The sequence below is a fragment of the Miniopterus schreibersii genome (genome assembly GCF_964146895.1).
Source record: "Miniopterus schreibersii genome assembly, chromosome: 4".
NCBI classification, from domain to species: Eukaryota; Metazoa; Chordata; class Mammalia; order Chiroptera; family Miniopteridae; genus Miniopterus; species Miniopterus schreibersii.
The window spans coordinates 101,751,066-101,770,546 of NC_138105.1; the positions used below are offsets into that span (position 1 = coordinate 101,751,066).

The window sequence follows — 19,481 nt, forward strand, 5'->3', positions numbered from 1 at the left end:
ATGTCGAGGTTCGTTCCCTCTCCTCGCTTTTTGAGAGAATTTGTCATAAACGGATGTTGCATTTTGTCCAGTGCCCTTCCTGCATCTACTGAGACGATCACCTGATTTCTCTCCTTCACTGTTAACGTGAATCCCGTCGATTTGTGGATGTTGAACCAGCCTTGCCTCCCTGGAATAAACCCCTCTTGGTCATGGTGTGGGATCCTTTTAATGTGTCATTGAACTCATCTTGCTGGTATTTTGTTGAAGGTTTTTGCATCTGTGTTCGTCGGGGATGTTGGCCTGTAGTTTTATTTTCTCGTGGTTCCTTGTCTGGCTTTGGTATCAGGTTGGTGCTGGTACAATGAGATTGGAAAGCGTCCCTCCTCCTTGATTTTTGGAAGAGTCTGGGAAGGATTGGCGTTAGTTTTCTGTAAATGTCTGGTAGAATTCGCCAGTGAAGCCATCGGGTCCTGGGCCTTTCTCGGTTGGGAGTTTGCTGTTTTAAGTCCTTGCCCGAGGATGTTTCTTCCATTGCTGTTCAGAGGGAGTGGGAGGGAGAGAGAGACATCTCTCGGCTGCCTCCCCACTCGCCCCAACGGGGGCCGGGGGTGGAGCCTGCGACCGAGGTGTGTGCCCTTGGCCGGAATCGAACCCAGCCCTTCAGTCCGCAGGCCGACGCTCTAACTGCTGCGCCAGACCAGTCGGGGCTGTGGGGAGACTTTTTATAACTGTCTCAATCTCCTTACTCGCGATCAGCCTGTTCGGGTTTTCTGTTCCTTCCCGATTCGGGCTCCGTAGGCCGTGTTTCTAGGAACTTATCCGTTTCTTCTAGGTCCCGCCATTTGCATATGATCATTCATAGCAGCCGCCCACGGTTCTTTGTATTTCTGTGGTATCGGTTGTAACGTCTCTTAAGACTGTTTTAAAGTCTCTGTCTAATGTGCCTGCCGTCGGGCTCGTTCAGGAACATATTCTGTTAACTTTTCTCGTTGGAATGGGCCGCACTTTCCTTTTTCTGTGCGTGCCTTGGTTTTTGTGGAACACGGGACGTTTGAATGTAATAGTTCAGTAACTCTGGAGAGCAGACTCCCCCGCCCCGGGGTTTGCTGCTTTCTGTTACTGTGTCGGGGGGCGGGGGGGGGTGTGTGTGGACTGAACGGTGCTGAGGACCAGCCTGTGCTGTAAAGTAACATCTTCTTGGGTCTTTTCTGAGCCTTTTCTGGGCACCTGTGGTCACTTTCTAATTCCCCCGAATATGCAGCGTCTCTTGAATGTCCTGGTCTTTCATGTCTGGCTCCCCAAAGGGGAGAAGGGAAACACGAAGGGGGGGCGCCTGCCCTTCCCATCCTTGGAAGTCACTTTGGCTGCACCTGTGACCAGAAGCGGCCCAGTGGTCAGAGCACAGGCCATGTCTGAGGACGGGTCCTTGTCCCCCACCCGCTCCTGCCAGCCGGGCCTTGGGCCGGTGGCTCCGGGTGCCCGTCAGCTGCCTGCAGGGCTGGGCAGCTGCCATGGTGCTGAGCGGAGACTGCCCAGCATTTCCACAGGTCGCTGTCCAGCCCTCCCCTGGGTGTTCTTCCCTGTGACTTGAGCCGACTCCCGATGCCAGAGCGGGTCCCGCAGAGCCTGCCCTGCAGCGGGGGTCCAGGTGGGGAGACGGACTCCCCGGCTTCCTGCTCTGCCTCCTTCCCAGAGTCCTCTTTAGGATGGCCACTCAGTCCAGGGGGTCAAGGACAGTTTGGAGGCCCAGGGATTGATGGCATTGAGCCAGGGTCAGTGTCGGGCTGGGCGCAGACGCTTCGCAGAGGTGGCACGTGGCAGCCTGGCTGTGCTGACGTGCCTGTGGGAGCCAGACACCTGCGACGACCCAAGGTGGAAACCAGGCAGAAAATGCCAAAGGTGCATAAATGCTTTTATTTTTTTCTTACTTGATGGGAAAGTCACATAACAAAATTGACTGTTGAAGGGGAACAATTCAGTGGTGGTTAGAACATTCCTGATCTTATGTGATCGTATCTGGATATCGCCCCAAAATAGTTTTTACAGCCAGGAGCCCAGATGAAATGCAAGGGAAGGTGTCCCGCGGGGGAGGGTGCCTGGAGCCTGGATGGTGGGGCAGGTGGGAGGACCACCAGGAGGAGGCACCAGGCCAGCACTGGAGGCCAAGAGAGGGGACATGGAGGTGTGCATGGGGAGGTGGCTGGAAGGGGGACATGGGGTCAGAGCTGGACTTTAAAACCTGGCAGCATGTGTGGGCACTGATGGGAGTGAGCCAGCAGAGCAGGAGGTGGAATGAAGGTGCAGGGGAGAGCACAGAATGTGCTGGAAGGGCCCTGGGCTGGGGCCAGGGCTGGGGGTGGGGCTGAGGGCAGAGCCCGGCCATGGCCCTGTGCTATCAGGGTGTCCTCCTAAGAGGAAGGCCGTGGGGAGAGAGGAGAAGGTGCCCGCCTCACTTAGCCGGTGCCAGGGACACTGAGTGCTGGGAATGCGCTGGTCCTGCCTCCTCAGCAGGGAGACGGGATAAACAAACACCAGACTTCGTGGCGTGTGGAAGTGACACCTGTGGAGCAGGACGAGGGGACCTGGGCAGCCCCACGAGACAGGTGCTGTGTGGGGGAAGCAGCCCCCGGAGATGAGAAACTGTCGTGGGCACCAGGCCTGCCCCCACTGAGCTGGCACAGCCAACCGATGCCTGTCACCACGGGAATCTCCGGCCGCCTCTCTGCTGGGCCGTGCCCTGGGAAGAGCAAAGTTTTCTGGAGCCGGGCCAACCCCCCTCCCCCTGAGGCCTTGGCCGAGGGGACACACCTGTTCTGCTGGCTCAGCCCTACCTGCCTCACATGTCCAGGTGTCTGAGTGCACCTCCCGGAAGTGGTAAGGGGGCTGAGTCACCTCCAAGCGCCCTGGAGAGGGCAGGGCAGGGGCAGGTGGACGGCACTGATAGCCACAGCAGCTGGGGAGGGCAGGGCAGTCTGTCCTGAGCTGCAGGCGACGTCTCCCTGACTGAGAGGAAGGCTGTGGCCTGGGGACACCTGGGGAGCCCCCACGTTTGTGGGGTGGGGCTGGAGTGTATGTGGAGCCTCAGGCCTGGCCCCCTCTCCCAACCCCTCCTGTTAACGGCAGGCTTCCAGGCGCAGCACCCAGGCCCTCTGCCACACCTTGGGCTCAGGGGTGTGCATAGTGGCCTTGTGGTCTGTCCTGGGGGATCTCGGGCCCTGGAGGCTGACTCCAGCCCATTGGGCAGGGAATCCCTGAGTCCTGGGTGCCCAAAGCAGACCAGAGAGGAGGGGTGGGCTCTGGACAGCTCCTCCATTTGGCCTGGGAGGAGGGGCACAAAAGAGTGGAGGCCCAGACTAGGGTGCTGGGCCCCTGGCCAGAGGGAAGGGGTCCTGGTGCTGGGGTGCCCCAGCCAGCTCTGCCCACCACAGGCCCTCCTTCCACCAAGGAGGGACTCTGAGCTCAGGATGTGGGGTTTTGTTTACATGTGGACACCCCTCCCTTCCTGTCTCCCTGTGGCTCTGATGGGGCCTGGGGGAGCTTGTGCAGAGGTGGGCAGACCCGAGGGGCGGGGATGGGAGGACGATTGTGGTTCTTTTTATTCTCATGTAAATGTTTAGTGTCTCTGTTTCTTAATTTGAAACTTCTTGGGCCCTCCCCTCCTTAGAAGCAGCGGCTCAAGGTGGGTTCTGGGCCCCCACACCTGCTACGTCCTGACACACACCAGGTGGGCGGCAGGCTTGGGTCGCAGCCCTAAACTGGGTCCCCGTTCGTTCCAGCTGTGAGATGTCAGGCAGGTGTGACCTCGACCCTCGGGCACGGTGTCTTGGAGGTGACATTAGTAATGTGGAGCCATCAGTCTGGGCTCAGCCCCCCTGGGCGCTCTCGTCCCTGTCACACCCATCTGTCCCTCTCAAGCAGGGCTTGGCAAATGCTCTCCTAAAGGGCCAGACAGTAAACATTTTAGGCTTCGTGGGCCACGCGTTCTGTCACAGCTGCTTCACCCCGTGTCCTGCAGAATTGTCCCCCTTTCCAGCTTTGGGGGAAAAGCCATCGATTGCCCTGCCCTGTGTGGTTTTCCATCTGAAACCTGCTGCTGAGGCCACGTGCCCCACCCCTGCCCTGCCCGCCCCGCCCGGGGTGCCCCGCCCCCTAGGCAGCACCCTCGCTGCTGACTGCGACCCGGTGGCCAGCGGGCCAGGCTGGGTGGTGGCCCCCAGGCCCGGCCTGTGGGGAGGCCTCTGTGGCTCCCTGGTGTCTGTGTGCCCGAGCCATCCCCCGGCTGGTCACTGTGTCTGCAGCCCAGGGAGCCCATCTCCCCAGTCCATTCCTCTGACCTGCTGGCTTTCAGTCCAGAGGGTTTCCTCACTTCCTGCGGGGGCAGCATTTTCGCAAAGAGGGCGCTGGCTCCTGGGGCCCAAGGAGGGGGCGCCTGCCCCTGGTCCTCGGGTCCTGAAGGAGCTTCAGGGGACCGCTTGCAGTAGGCTGTGCCCGTTGAGCGCCTGGGGGCCTGGGGCCGGGGGCTGGGGGCTGGGGTCACCGGGGGCGGGGATCTGCAGAGCTCTCTGCCGCTGTCAAGGGTTCGACACTAAAACCAAGGGAGACAGAACAGAGGATGGGCCGTGTGGGCCCTGAAACCTCCGCTCAGTCCCGCGTGCCATGCAAGCTTGGTCTTGGGTGGGGGTCTCCTGTGTGGATGCGAGGGCCTTGGGGTGGAGGTTGGTCAGTGTTTCCCCTGCCCCCACAGAGGCTCAGAACGGGGGACGTGGCCTTCCCCCGACCGTGGACCCCGCTGTCCACCCTCCGGGGTCTTGCACAGGCTCAGGCCCCACCATCTCAGAGCCCTGGCTTCTGGTCCCTTCCCAGCCCTGTCACCACAGCGGGGGGGGGGGGGTAGCCTGTCCCTTGGTGTCCCAGGCGGTCACCCTGGAGGGGTGGAAGGGAGCTCAGGGACCTGGCTTGCAGGGCAGTGCAGACATCTGGGTCCCTAACGCGTAGGTGTCTGTGTGGCTGGGGCTGCTGGGAGGGGCCGCAGCAAAAAATGCTGAGATGGGCAGGTACAGTGGAGTAGTGAGAGGGGCCTCTCACGGGGAAGCAGGGGTGCCCCCAGCTGGTCAGGGAGCCTCTGTGTGCAGTCGCATTTGAGCTGATGCTCTCGGGGTGGGGAGGACTCGCCGGGTTCTGGAGCAGTGGCCTCTGGGTGGAGGAGGCATGGGGAGAAGTCGCCCAGACAGAAAGTTGGTGTTCTGTGTGCCTTGGAAGTATGGCTGTGGCTTCCGGAGCCAGCAGACTGGGCCGAGCGAGCAGAGAGCAGCTGGGGGATGTGGTGGAATGGGCAGGAAGCCAGGAGTGGACAGACAGGTGCTAGGGGCACAGCTGTGCTGCTGGGGGGCCCAGGCCCTCGACCCTTCCCTCCGACCACAGCTCTTTTGAGCTGGGGGGAGGCCCCCAGAGCCAAGGCTCCAAGGTCTTGGGGTCTCTCGGCTGCCCCCACCATTGCAGGCCCTGGTGGGCATCCCTGTCAGCCGATCCCAGTGCAGGGAGGAGGCCAGGGCAGGGCCTCCTGGTGGCCTCGGAGCACCAGCCTCTGTGTCCCTATGTATGGGGGGCCCTTCCCCTCTGCTGCTGCCTCAGGTCCACCAGAGCTCCTTCCCACACCGGCGAGCCTGCCCCACCCACCCATGGGAGGTAGGCTCGGTGCCCACAGCCCTGTGGAGTCTGGGTTGGGCTCAGGCCCACAGATGACGCAGCTGATTTTCTCTGAAACTTCTCTATTCTGAACGTCACTTAGAAACTCTGTCTTGGGCCAGCTGCCTGCCTCTGTGGCCTCATCTTTCTCCACGAGACTCGCCACAGCCTTCAGGAAGGGGACTGGGACCCTGTGAGCTGGGCTGTGTGGACAGCGAGCACCACCTGTGCCCCAGGACTAGGTGCCCTTAGGTTTCCCACGACCAGTCTGCAGGTGACCTGGGCCCAGCGTGGTGGGTGCCCTTCTAGGGCCTGGGGCTGGTGGGTCCTTATCCCAGGAACTAGAGGTGCCTGTGGCACTTGGACACCCCCCCACACACACACACACAGGTGCACGGCCACAGGTACACTCACACACCTATGGCCCAGGCATTGGGTGTGTGAGGTGTGACTCTAGACTCCCGGCACCTGGGTAGGTTCTCTGAAGGTCCCTGGAGGGAGGTGCAGGGCCATGTCCTCAGGAAAGCAGGGGGTGGCCTGTGGTGGCTCACACGTGGGCATAGCCGCCCCCCAGCCCTGTTTTATCAGAGGAAAGTGTCCTCCCAGACTCTGGGGTATGCACGCAGCTGACCCATGATCCCCAGGGCTGTGGGCCCTCCCTTTGGCTGTGGTCACTGCAGGGTGGGGTTAGCACTCAGGTGGGCAGAGGTCATTGGTGGGCTCAGCCTGGCCTCCAGGGGCTCCCAGCGAACCCCACTCACACCATGGCCTCAGCAGGCATCTTGCTTTAAACTTCCCTGGTCCAGAAGATTCTGTAAGCTCCTGGTGGCAGCCAGCCCCCCCCCCACCCGTGGCCACGCTGGCATGTGCTGAACAGGAGAGAGCGCCACCAGTGCCAGCTTGCCCAGCATCACCCTCCATGGCGTCCCCTTTGCCGTGGGTCAGTGTGAAAAACATCCACCCACAGAAACGTGACCCCTTGTACCTGCAATTTAGGCTTGGGGGTTGTCAGCGCCCTGCCACGTCCCCATTCCCCCAACGTGTCTGCTCAACCTTCTCAAACTAGACACATGACGTCCCCCCACCCCCGCCCAGTTGGCATGCACGGCCAAGCCGGAGTCCTCGTCACGCAGGATAAATGCATGCTGTCATCGAGCCCATGGTCTGTCCTCAGACTTGTCACCATCGGTGTCCCCACAGGACGCAGTGTCCAGTCAGGGGTCTGGGCAGCTCCGGCCCCAGGGCAGCGGAGGTGTCAGGCAGGCGGTGCTCCTCTGGGGGGCACAGGGTCCTGGCCGGGGTTTACAGAGCCACTGACCCTGCAGACCCCCTCGCCAGCTGCCTGTGCACAGATGGGGAGACTGAGGCCAGGAGGAGGCCCCTGCGGGGCTGGGGCTCCCAGCTGTGACCTCTGACCCTGTGCTCTGGCCTCCTCTGACCTCGACTCTGGCCTTTGCCTTCTAGATCCTGACTGGGCCTCCTACACCCTGGGCGTGTTCATCTGCCTGAGCTGCTCCGCCATCCACCGCAACATCCCGCAGGTCAGCAAGGTCAAGTCCGTCCGCCTGGACACCTGGGAGGAGGCCCAAGTGGAGGTACAGCCTGGGGCCGGGGGGAGGACACTCGGGGCCACCTGGGGGACCTCGGCCTGGCCCTCAAAGTCCCTCCATCCCTGGTGCTCCAGGGATCAGCCTGGTGGGGGCCTGAGGCTGGGGAGGCCTCTCATTTTCTGGCCCCTCTGGGCTGACTCCCTCACCTCCCTTGTGGGGCAGATGCAGAGAGAGGGCGAAGGGTACCCTCCCTGGGCAGCTCCTGGGGCCTTGGTCCTTGAGTCCCAGCGCCTGGAGGCTGGTGCTCAGCTGTGCTAAAGGACAGGCCCTCCTGTTCTTAGGATTTCACTGCTCACCCCCATGTGCACCCTGGAGGGCAACAGCCCCCACTCACCATGATCCACATCTATTGAGCTGTCTGAGCTCTTGCTGCAGGAGGCCCGGGGAGGTTGCTGGCCCTGGGGAAGGCTTTAGAATAGGGGGACAGATGGGGGCACTCAGGCAGTAAACGGGGTGGTGGCCCGGGCTGCAGTGGTAGGAGGGTTCCCCCCCAACCCAAATGAAGTGGAGAGGGAGTGGGCACGGGCTGGGGAGACCACCAGGTAGGGCAGAATATGTGGGACAGAGCCGGTGCCTTCTGGCCCTATGGCGGCTGGGGAGATGGGTGGGGAGCCTGCCTGCTGCTCGAGATCCCAGTGTAGGAGGCACAGTGGTCGTTAGAGAAGGTGGCGGGCAGCTTGCCCAGGGCTGCTGTGGGGACACGGGTCCAGGGTTGGTAACCCTGAGTGCATCCCCACCTGGGAGTAACTAGTTTGCTGCTATTGCTGTAACTCGGTGGCAGCAGGCTCCTCTAGGAGCTTGCTAGAAATGCACTGTCCTGAGCCCCAAGGCCCACCTGCCACGTCAGAACCTGCATTTAACGAGGTCACTCTGTGTGCCTGGCACACTCACTGAGGCTGCTGGACACACCCTAACTCAGCCGATCATATGGAACACAGGGTGGGGAGGCCCATCCTGGTGCCACCCTGGGCCGGGCTCTGGCCCTGGCTGGAAACCACACATGTGGTGTGATACCTTGTCGGGAAGGAGGGGAGAGGGACCCAGATTCGCGTGAGGCTGGGACACCGCTGACTTGTCTCTGCAAATGCTCCTGAGGAGGTTTTGCGGAGACTGGGGGCTGGTGCTCTGGTGATGGGGCAGGGACAAGGGGCCTTCATGTCCCCTGTGTTGTCCTTAAAGGCAGAGGTGGCCCCCCTGGATGGACGGGGTGGATCTCATCTCCCACTGTAACCCAGGCTAGTGACCAGCCTGGTAGAGGCAGTACCTGGTACAGGCGGGGCTTAGGGGAAGCGGGGCTTAGAGGTGAACGAGGGTTATGTACTATTTACTGCAACCACGAGAGGCTTTGTCCTGTCCTGCCTCCCCCTGCACCCCAGGGGGCTCCAGGGCTCCTTTGCTGAGGAATAGAAGTGTGTGTGTGTGTGTGTCCCCCGTCTTCGTTAGGCATTTTCTTGTCTGGGATGTGATGTTTTGGGTCATCTGTGTCCCCTGCCCCTTAGGCCATTTTCTTGGTTCTTATACTTCAGGGGGTTTAACCCTTCAAGGTGGGAGTTGACATTTTTCTAGGTTGTCTTTTGACTTTGCTCAGGGGGCTTTTGCAGTGGAAACTTCTCACTTTGATGTCAAGTTTGTCAGCCTTTCCTTCCGTGGTTTTAGGGTTTATAGCAGACTCAGGCCTGCTCTACCCCAGGATTATTTTTACTCATAACAGCTTTATCGAGATGCAATTCACACACCACACAGCTTGCCCTTCTAAAGAGTACAGTTCACAGGGCTGTGCAACTGCCGGCATCTAATCTTAGAATATTTTCATATCCCAGAATAAACTGGGCCCCACCCCCAGCCCCTGTGCTGGATGGTCACTACGGTGGGTTACACACAGCACAGGCCTCTGCCGCCCTGCTCCCCCGGGCCCACGGCTCCTCCGGCTGAGAGCGCCGTGTGGGAGTTCCTGTGGGGGCCCCTTGTCATCTCTTGGTCTGTGTTTAGCATTTGAGGATCCGCCAGACTGTTCCCCAAACAGCTGCGCACTCCCACCCGCAGGAGGTAAGAATGCCCGTTTCTCTGTAGGCACTTGCTACTGTCCGTCTCTGACATTAGCCACCCCGGTGAGTGTGAGCTGGCGTCTCGCCTGGTTTGGGCTTGAGTTTCCCTGCTGGCTCATGGTGCGGAGCATCTTTCCATGTGCTGCATGGTCACTATGGTCACTTGTGTGTCGTCTTTGAAGAAACGTTCATTCACATCCTTTATCCATTTTAAAAATGGGTTATTTGTCTTTTTATTGAGTTAGGGTGGGGTTTTTTTTTTTTTTGAATCCTCACCCAAGGACATTACTGCATTAATTTCTAGAGAGTGGAAAGGAGGGAGAGAGAGAGATGGAGACAGAGACACATCAATTGGTTGCCTCCTATACACGCCTGGGCTGGGGCTGGGAACCTGCCACCGAGGTACACACCCTTGACTGGAAATCGAACCTGAGACACTCTGGTCTGTGGGCGACACTCTAACCACTGAGCCACACTGGCCAGGGCAGGAGTTTTTATTATGAGGAATTCTTTATACATTCCGGATACAAGTCCCATGTCACCTATGGTATTTGTAAACACCTTTTCTCATTGTGGGTTATGTTTTAACTTCCTTTTTCAATTTTTAAAACATGTTTTTATTTATTTTAGAGAGAGGAAGGGAGAAGGGGGAGAGAGAGAAACCTCAATGAAGAGGTTTCTGCAGGCCCCCCACTGGGGATCGAGCCTGTACCCCAGGCATGTGCCCTGACCGGGAACCGAACCCTGACCTCCTGGTTTTGGGGTGAATGCTCAGCCACTGAACCATACCTGCCGGGCTCAACAATAATTTTTAAATGCAAAAAGCACAGTTTATACTCTCAAGGGGCATTGAGGTGAAGTCCACACGCTGAGAATTCACCTTTTTGAAATGAACAATTCAGAGGCATTTAGCGCACGCAGAGCATTGTGCGACCGTCAGGTGCGTCCAGGGCCTGAGCACTTCCAGCCCCTCGGAGACCCCGCCCCCAGCAGACGCCCCGCCCCGCGCCAGGCCCCGCCCCCAGCAGACTCCCCCCCGCGCGTCAGGCCCCGCCCACCAGTGGACGCCCCGCCCAGGGCCCAGGCCCCGCCCACCAGCAGACGCCCCGCCCCAGGGCCCGCCCACCAGCAGACGCCCCGCCCCGAGCCAGCCCTGCCCACCAACATGCCTCCAGCTAGGCCCCGCCCACCAGCGAACGCCCCGCCCCAGGGCCCAGGCCCCGCCCACCAGTGGACGCCCCGCCCAGGGCCCAGGCCCCGCCCAGCAGCGGGCGCCCCGCCCACCAGCGGACGCCCCGCCCAGGGCCCAGGCCCCGCCCGCCAGCGGACGCCCCGCCCCCCGCCCGCCAGCGGACGCCCCGCCCACCAGCGGACGCCCCGCCCCGAGCCAGCCCTGCCCACCAACATGCCTCCAGCTAGGCCCCGCCCACCAGCGAACGCCCCGCCCCAGGGCCCAGGCCCCGCCCACCAGCGGACGCCCCGCCCAGGGCCCAGGCCCCGCCCGCCAGCGGACGCCCCGCCCCCCGCCCCCCCCCCCGCCCCCCGTCTGTGGGTCCCCGTGTTCTGGCCGCTGCACGGACGCGCCCGCGGCGCCGGCCCTCCTGTCGGCCTCGCCCAGCTCGGAGCCTCCGCGGTGTTCGCGTCTCACCTGCACGGCGCCTTTGAAGCGTAAAAGGTCTTGATTCGGGGAATTTCCGTTTCCGCTCCTGCTGCTGGTGCTTTTGGTGTCAGGTCTAAGAAACCGTTTCCTAACCCGAAGCCACAGAGACTTCCTCTTACGTTTTCCCGGAATGATTAAGATTCTCCCGTGATGTTTAAGATTCTTCTACGCCTTCGCCCAAGGATTTTTTCCCGCTGGGTTTTCGAGGGAGGGAGGGAGGTTGATCGGTTAGGTGCCCCCCACATGCGCCCCGGGGTCGAATCCTGTAGCCCAGGCGCATGCCCTTAACCAGGAACCGAACCCTCAGCCTCGGGTCCGAGGGCAGGCGCTTTGACCGCTGAGCCACGCCGGCCGGGCTTGCCCATGGTTTTTTATCTTCCACTTTTATCGTTTAGTTCTGGGGATTAAGCCTTTAACACAGCTGGGTTTATGTTACTGGAAGGTAGTCCGACTCTACTTTTTCTCCCCGGCTTCCCAGCTTCCTAGCCCTCTTGATGCTCAGCCCACGGACGTGCCCGTGGGTTTGAGTCCCCCTCACTGCCGGTCGCCTTCTGTGAGGTCTGCTCGGCGTTGGGCCTGGGCCCCCCAGACCTGTTTCTGCACCGCTGGTGTGTCCCCCGAGTTCAGCGTCCTGCTCAGCACCTGCGTAACTTGTGCTGCATCGTAACAGGTGTAACGTCTGCGAGGAAGAGCCCTCACGTTCAGAATCTTCTAGCATGTCTTTGCTTCTTAATTTTATTTTTATTTTTTAATATATCTTTATTGATTTCAGAGAGAGAGAGAGATAAAAACATCGATGATGAGAGTCATTGATCGGCTGCCTCCTGCATGTCCCCAACTGGGGATCGAGCCCGCAACCCGGGCATGTGCCCTGACCGGGAATCAAACCCCGATCACCTGGATCCTAGGTCGATGCTCAACCGCTGAGCCACGCCGGCCGGGCTGCTGCTTAATTTTAGAATGAACTTTAGAATCATTGCTAACTCTAAAAAACTCTGTTCCTCTGTGCGTGTGTGTGTGTGTGTGTTGAGAATTGCAAGAAACACAGATTAACACAGACAGCGTTTCTCTCTCCCACCCGAGAGCGAGGTGTCTTTGTCCCAGGTTTCTGTCGCCTCTTCAGGAGACATTTGTCCTGCGTAGAGTCAAAAGTTCCACGCTAGGCGGAGTGTTAGGCGTTGTGCCCGAGAATCGTCCGTGGGCCCTTCTTTCTGTTATACCTGCTACAGCAAGCGATTGATTTTAGAATTCTAACTTGGAGAAATGTCTTGTTTTGTGATTTTTTTTCTAGTCGTCCTCTTGGGTCCCCCATGTTCATGATCCAATGGTCCTCAGGGCATGGTGACTTTAGGGGGAGGGGTTTCTGTCGGGGATCAGGAAGCGGAGGGACTGGAGCACAGGGAACCCCCTCTTGTCCCCTTGTCCTCAATGCCTGTGTGGTCACGCACCCAGCAGGGGCATCTCCCATATGCCTGGCACGTCCCAGCCTCAGGGCCTTTGCACATGCTGTTCCCCCATGCCATGGGCAGCCTGCGTGTGGCCTCCTGGAGAGCCTTCCCCATCACCTGTACGGTCACCCTGCACTCCCTGCCACGTGCTGCTGCTTCACTCCTCGTACCCACGTTCTTCATCGCCGCAGTCCCTGTGCCTTCGTGGGGTGTCAGCCTCGTTGGGGCCGGGTGTCCCTGCTCTCTGGCCCGCCTGCAGGGCCCTCCTTGTGTCTGGCACACGTTAGCTGTTCCCTGAATATGGGTCCCCTGAGGGAGGCAAACGTGGAGTCTCTAGAGATGGAGCAGCCTGCAGCCCGGCGCCGTCTGGAGTCAGGGCGGCCACAGGACTGGGGCTCAGATCCTGCCCGAGGAGGCTCCCCCTGTGCACCCTCCCAGGCCCCTTCTGCCTGCTGGGAAGGGCAGGTCCCATCTCTCCTCACCCCAGACAGTGTCCCTGGGACAGGGTGGCCAAGCCCTCGGGCGCCCTGACCCGTCCTCTCTCTCACAGTTCATGGCCTCCCACGGGAACGACGTGGCCAGGGCCACATATGAGTCCAAAGTGCCGTCTTTCTACTACCGGCCCACGTCCTCCGACTGTCAGTAAGTAACAAAGGGGCTTTGTTGGGGTCACCGGCAAGCAGCGAGTGTTGGGCTGTGGCTGTGGGAGGACCGTGGGGTGGGGAAGGGCGGGGGAAGCTGGGCCTCGGCGCACAGGGCAGCCCCCTCGGCCTCCTCTCCTGCGTGGTTCTTGGTGAGGCAGCCGGTGCCGGGGGACCGACGGTTTGCAGCTGGTAGCTCCAAGCCTGGTGCCTGAGTTCGAAGCTGCTGTTGGGTGCGGCTTGTCTGGCTCGGCGGCAGCCGTGGGTGTGGGACCCTGCATCCCTCACTGACCTCTCTGGGCCTCAGTGTCCCGTGCGCCTTCCGTGGGGCCTCCCAGGACTGCCCTCAGCCTGGGTCCAGGCCCAGCTCTCTGAGTGACTCTCCTCCTGTTCAGGCTGGACGCCTGTCCCCGCATCCACCCCCACCCATCCTGCACCTGCCTGGTCATCTCTAACCACATTCCCCAGCACCCTCGGGCCTGGCCCCCTGTGTTTTCTTTTTCTCCTGCTGAGGCCTGGCCCCCCTCCCTCAACATCACTCACTGGCTCCCTCTGTCTCTCCCAGCACCTCTAAACCCCTGAATCACCCCCCTCCCCCAGGATGCCCAGGTCCCTCTGCTCCCAGAGCACAACTGGCCCTCAGGGGTCACTCAGACCCACCCCAACGTTGTCCCTCTGCTGGGGTGTCCACGCTGCTCAACCACAGCTCGGAGGTGAACTGAATGGCTCTTAAAACCACTCCATGAGCCGCTTTGACAAGGGAGCCCTGAGGCCCAGAGGGGTGGGGGAGTTTCCCAGAGCGACGTGAATCCCAGTGGAGGAGCTGGGACCAGGATGGGCCATCACCCCCACGCCGGGAATTCCCATCTCCAGCCCCCACCCCCAAGGCCAGTGATGCCGAAATCGGGCCCCACCCCAGCAGCACCTCCCCTGTTTTTGCTCCTGGCTCCCTTTGTCAACTAAATGCCCCTGTGGGGCAGGGTGGGTGTCCGGCTGCTTCCACTTTTGCGTTAAGTGAGTGGGGAGCTTGGGCTCCTGGCGGAGGCCGGGAGGTGTGTCCAGACACTGGCAGTTTGTCAGGGATGACACTTCCCAGGCACGGTGGCCACTTCTGGGCTCCCAGGGAAGTCTGGGGCCCCAGGCCTTCGGCCTTGGGATGAATCAGCGCCTGGCCGCTCTTCTGAGAGGTGATATTGTCACCCTCCGGCCGCAGGCTGCTCTGTGGTTGGGTCATTTGCCTCCTGCCCTGTATCTCCCACCCATCTGAGCCTGTGATGAGGGACAGAGTGGCCCACATGCTTGTGTCCTTGCTGGGACCCTGGCACCCTGGTCCCTGCGACAGGCCCCTTGCAGGGCTGTGTGGTCAGGGCCTCCCCGGGGGACTGGGCATCCTGGGGGAACGTGCTCTGGTGCCCAGGCAGACCCTGCCTTCTGGAAGCCTCCGCTAAGGGGAGGTTCTCAGGAGCCACGCCCGACACTGTCCACAGACGCAGTAGGTGCTCAGGTCCGCCCAGGCCAGGCCCTGGAGGCACAGATGCCGCCGGGGGGAGGGTGTCTCAGAGAAGCCCCCTCTGGCCTGGTGTCCACAGGGAGACCGACCAGGAGAGTGGGGAGGGTGACACACCAGGCTCACTGTGTGCAGTCAGTGGTGAGGTGGGGGCAAGTGCCCCTGTACACTGGAGGGCCGTGGGGCAGTGGGAGGCCCTCTGATCCCCTTGTGTCCTGCAGGGCACGCACACCGCACACTCGGAACAGGGCTCTTTGCAGGGCAGGCCGGCAGCCACTTCCAGGAGGCAGAGGCCCTTGGGTCTCCGCTTGCCCAGCTCTAAAGCGGGGCGGGTGCCGTGGGGATGAAACGTGGGGACGCGAGGCGTGTGCCCAGCTGTGGCCCGGAGTGAGTTCTCCGGACACAGCGGTCCCTCCGCTCCCGTGCGTCTGGCTCAGAGCCTGGTGAGCTGGAATCGGGAAGCGCCGAGGGTCCAGCAACGTTGTCATTTTTGGCGGCTGGCGAGTGACTCAGTGGCTGGGGCCCAGGCGCCCTTCCTGTCACTGCCGTTGCCTCAAGTTTCGAGTTTCGATACTGACAGTCATACCACTCCTCTTGGTCTAACCCTGATGGCAACGCCCTCGCTGCTTCCTGTGTGCCAGACGCCGGCAGCCCCGGCTTCCCGCAGCCTCAGGTCCCCGAAGCTCGGGGCCCAGTCTCCCCAGGGCCCCGTTGGAAAGGGTGCTGTGCCTTCTTCCTGGGGCCGAGGTGACAAAGTGCCACAGGCCAGCGACTTGAGTGACAGCCCTGAGGCTGGACGCGGAGAGCTAGGCATGCGGGGTTCCTCCCGAGGCCCCTCTCCGGGGCCTGGAGACGGCATCTTGTGTGTCCTCACGTGGCTGTCCCTCTGTCTGTGTCCAGGTTTCCCCTCCATCGGCCCACCCTGCTCCAGGGTGACCTTGTCTTAATCTGCAACCATCCTGTTTCCAAATAAGGGCCAATCTGAGGACTGGGGGGTCAGGACTCCCACCTAAGGTTTTGGGGGAGAGATGGGTGCACTTCAACCCCCGACAGCCGCGTGAAGGGGGGCAGGGATGCCAGTGGTGTGGCCACACCGCCAGGAGTCCCTCCCCAGGAGGGGAGGCCTCGCTTCCACCTCTGGGCAGGCTGTCCCAAAACGGTGGGGTGGGCGTGGAGAGAGGCATTCGGGGGGCCGTGAGGCCGCACCCAGCGTGGTGGACCCCTAGGCAGGCAGGCCTGACCGTGTGCTCCGCGGCGGCGGGGCTGGGCCCTGGCTTTTCTCTAAGTCCTCGTAGGAGCCCAGCCTCCCTCACAACCAGAGGTTCCTGCTAAAGGGAGGCGCTGACGAGGTGTTTGGCCGGGAAAGCCCTGTGCCCCCCGACGAGTCAACAGAGGTGCCGGGGGAGGTGCGGTCACAAAGCCGCCCTGCATGGTCATTCCCATCGGTGCCAGAACCCAGAAATCAGACAGGACGTGGGGCCGTTGTTCTGGGGGCCGGGGAATGACTGCTAATGCCACAGGTTTCTATTGGGGTGATGGAATGTCCCGGAACTGGGTCGCGGGGTGGCTGTGCACCCGGTGAACGTACTGCGATCCGCAGTGTGGACCACTGAATGGGTGACTGGTGGCGCGGGAATTATATCTCAGTGTTTTAGAAAGGGGAGCTGTTAGTAATAAAACTATCTGATTAGCACACAGTTTAAAAGCCAAAGCCTGTGGTCCTCCCTCCTGCCTTCCGTGAGGCCGTTGACCATGCTCAAGGCCTCTGGCTGGTGGGCCTTTGGGAGCCCCGTGCCTGCGGTCAGGCCCAGGCTCAGGCCTCCCTGTGCTCTGTCCGCAGCCTCCTGCGGGAACAGTGGATCCGGGCCAAGTATGAGCGGCAGGAGTTCACCGACCCTGAGAAGCAGGAGCCCTACTCTGCAGGTAAGGTAGCCGCAGCTCTGCGTCCGGTCTCCCTCCCCCCTCTGGGGAGCTGCAGGACCCCGGGGAACCCAGGACAGGCTCGTTGGTCTGAATGTGTGTCCGGTGCTTGGCCTCCTGGCTCTGAGCTGGGCCACCCGGCGCTCGAGTCCCCGCCCCCACAGCTGGCCCTGACTGCGCCGGTCCATGGGGACACCCAGGGCTGTGGCTGCCCTCCTGCGAGAGCCCGCCTCTGCCTGGGGTGGCCTGCAGGGTGAGCCGGTCCTGGCAAGGACGGGTTGGAGCAGAGAGGGGCACTGCTGATGTGCCCCAAAGCCGGGATGGTCCGGAGGCTGGAGGCCGGAGGCTCGTGCGCGGGTTTGTGCTGCTTGGAACAGGTGCCTGCTGCGAGCACCAGGCCGGCCGCGGTGGGATGGACGTGAGGCGCTCGTCTGCCGTCGGAGCGGTCCCTCCACATGGCTGCCTGACTGGTTCCCCACGTCCAGCCTGTGGTCACAAGGCTGGGAGCAGCTCTTCATGCACCCAGCACCCTGTGCAGCGGCCGTTCCAGGTCCCCCGTCCCCCGAGCCCCCCCTTTGGCCCCCTGCCCGACACATGGCCGCCGTGTAGCCCCGACTCCATCACCACCCGCCCCACACAGCCACTTCCTCCTGTGCTAACAACCCCATACGTGTGGGCGGGGGGGGGGCTGTGCCTGTTTAGCTCCTGGGACCCTCTCACGCTCTGTTCTGGCCTGAACCCCTTCCTGCTTGCCCTAGAACCTCAGGCAGGCTCAGCCAAGCTCCTCTGTCTCCTGGTGTCAGCGTCTTAGCGGTCGATGACAATATAGTGTGTGGCCTCATTTCAGGGTGGGTGCGAGCGGGGCCGATGTAAGCGTGGCTCTGAATTTTTGTGTCTGTTTTCACATTAGGACACTCTGGTGGTGACAGATCCAACTCGGGTACAAGGAACAGGAAATGGCTTGTCTGACATAATCGGGCTGCCTTCAGGCACAGCTTGATCCAGGCGTCAGTAGTGTCAGGCTCAGCTTCAGGGCTTCCTCGTGGTTCTGCCTCCCTGGGTCAGAACCAGCCCTCTGGGCGGCATCTGTACGCCCGCGGGTCCAGACTCTGCACCCTCCTGTGCGGGTTCTGTGAGCAGAGGGGCCGTGTGACGGTCGGAGTGGGAGGAGGTCTCGTCTCTGGTTCCGACTGGTCGGGGTGGGCGTGTGACTCAGTCGCTATGATGTTACATGTGCCTTTGGACAGGAGAACGGTTCTCACGATAGAAAGTGGGCCTGGGTCCCAGAAGTGGGGTGGTGTGTGCAGGGCAGCAAAGCCCTCTGGTCCATCCCTTTCAGGTGCCGGGAGATGAGGGACTGCCTTGCAGTGTGTGGGCGTCGGGTGGGCGTCCTGCGAGGGCTGCTCCCAGGCCTGTGAGGAGCATGGGGATTCCCGTGGGCACTTCCTGCCCTGGATTTGCCCCAAGAACACTCTCACCGCTGAATGCAGAAGTCCCCACAGAGGAGAAAGGGGAACTCGGGGCTTGGGAAACGCTGGCTCCGAAATCGAGGTGAGGCCTGGGCCTGACCTGGCGCCCGGCTCACAGGGCTGCTGCGACCTGGTGTGAGGAACCCACACACTCAGTCCTGCTGTGTCCCAGGGGTGCTGGAGTGGGGGCGGTGGGTCACTTGCTGGGGCTCAGATGAACCCAGACCCGAGCCCAGGAACCACGGGGGACAGCTCTACATATAGTCTGGTGGCTGGAGGGGCTCCTGGTGACCGCAGCCAGACAGTTTGACCAACAAGATGAATAATGGCATGGCCACATCTGGACCCACAGGGTGACGTAAACTTCCGTGGCCCAGAGACGTAAACAAAGAACGAACCAGTCAGTGAGGAGGGGAGAGGGGCGGCCCTTAGAGAAGAAACCCAGGAGCTCGGAGGAAATGTAGACGTGGAGACCACGTGGAACCAGGGACACCTCGCGGACAAGACCTGCAGGGCCCCTGGCATCCAAGGGCGTGGTCCCAAGGTGCTGACTTCCTGGCAGACCCCCATCCCTGGGTGACCACCCCGGGCATCACCACCCGGGCATTGATGACATGCACCAGAAACAGTCTGAGGGACACTGGACAGACACCCGACCAGCGCCTTCAAGAGCGTCAGGGTCGTGAGACGCAGGCCGGGTGGAGAATCTGGGGGGCCAGGGACTGCTGGTGGCACCTCTGTGAGTAGGACGGGGTGGGGGGGAGGCATGGAGCCACCACCCTCTCCCTCTCGTAGCTACACGGTAGCTGACAGGCTGGGCAGGACCTAGTGTCAGGGCGCAAGGGGTGTGGCAAGGGCACAGGTTCCAGGTGGACCCAGACAGCAGGTGCCAGCCTGACACACCCCATCGCCGCTCGGCCAAGGTCATGGGTGTGTGGCCGGTGCCTGGGCCAGCCTCTGAGGCCCCTGCCAGCTGGGGTGACCCTGGTAACAGTTGCTCTCGGCTCCCTCCCCACACCGGTCCCGCCTCCAGCCAGAGCCTCAATGGCAGCCTTTCATCTGTGGACAATGCCCCCTGTTGTCCAGAGGGCCAGGCCGCCCCCAGTCACTGACAGACACACTATTTCCCGCCCAGGCCATGGACCCCCGCTGCTCCCTGGGGGCTCACCCCCATTTCCCTGCCTCCTTACTGCCCCCATGAGCTGCCTAGCTGTTCAGAGCAGGAGGTCCCGGCTGCCCCCCCCCGTCCTGAATGTCACAGGGGGGCCCTAGGGGAGCAGTGGAGCCAGGGTCTGCCTGAGGGAGGGGCAGAGCCTGCCCTGTGCCCCCGTCTGTGTAGTGGGGCTGTGGTGTCCAGTGGGTGGTTGGAAACGTTAAGTGGAGTCAGTGCAGCACACAGCGGGCCCTCAGCATCCCCGGGGTTGCTGGTGGGGGCTGAGTGACGTGTTTGTGAAGTTCAGCTGGGACGCAGGTGGGCCAGCTCTGCCCCTGGGATCCAGGCAGGCTCCCCACGG

At 61.6% G+C, this 19,481-nt stretch overlaps 1 protein-coding gene across 3 annotated transcripts in view; it reads left to right on the forward strand.

The window, feature by feature from the left end:
* ADAP1 (ArfGAP with dual PH domains 1) overlaps nt 1–19,481 on the forward strand; it is a 35,188-nt gene that overhangs the window by 6,124 nt on the left and 9,583 nt on the right. For 2 of the 3 annotated variants that reach the window (XM_081135078.1, XM_081135079.1), the window contains exons 2-4: nt 7,132–7,262; nt 12,981–13,072; nt 16,419–16,501. In XM_081135078.1, the coding sequence (XP_080991204.1) occupies nt 7,132–7,262; nt 12,981–13,072; nt 16,419–16,501 (306 nt within the window). Of the gene's footprint in view, nt 1–2,524; nt 2,857–7,131; nt 7,263–12,980; nt 13,073–16,418; nt 16,502–19,481 lie in introns of those variants that run through there. The other variant, XM_081135080.1, reaches the window with a different exon arrangement.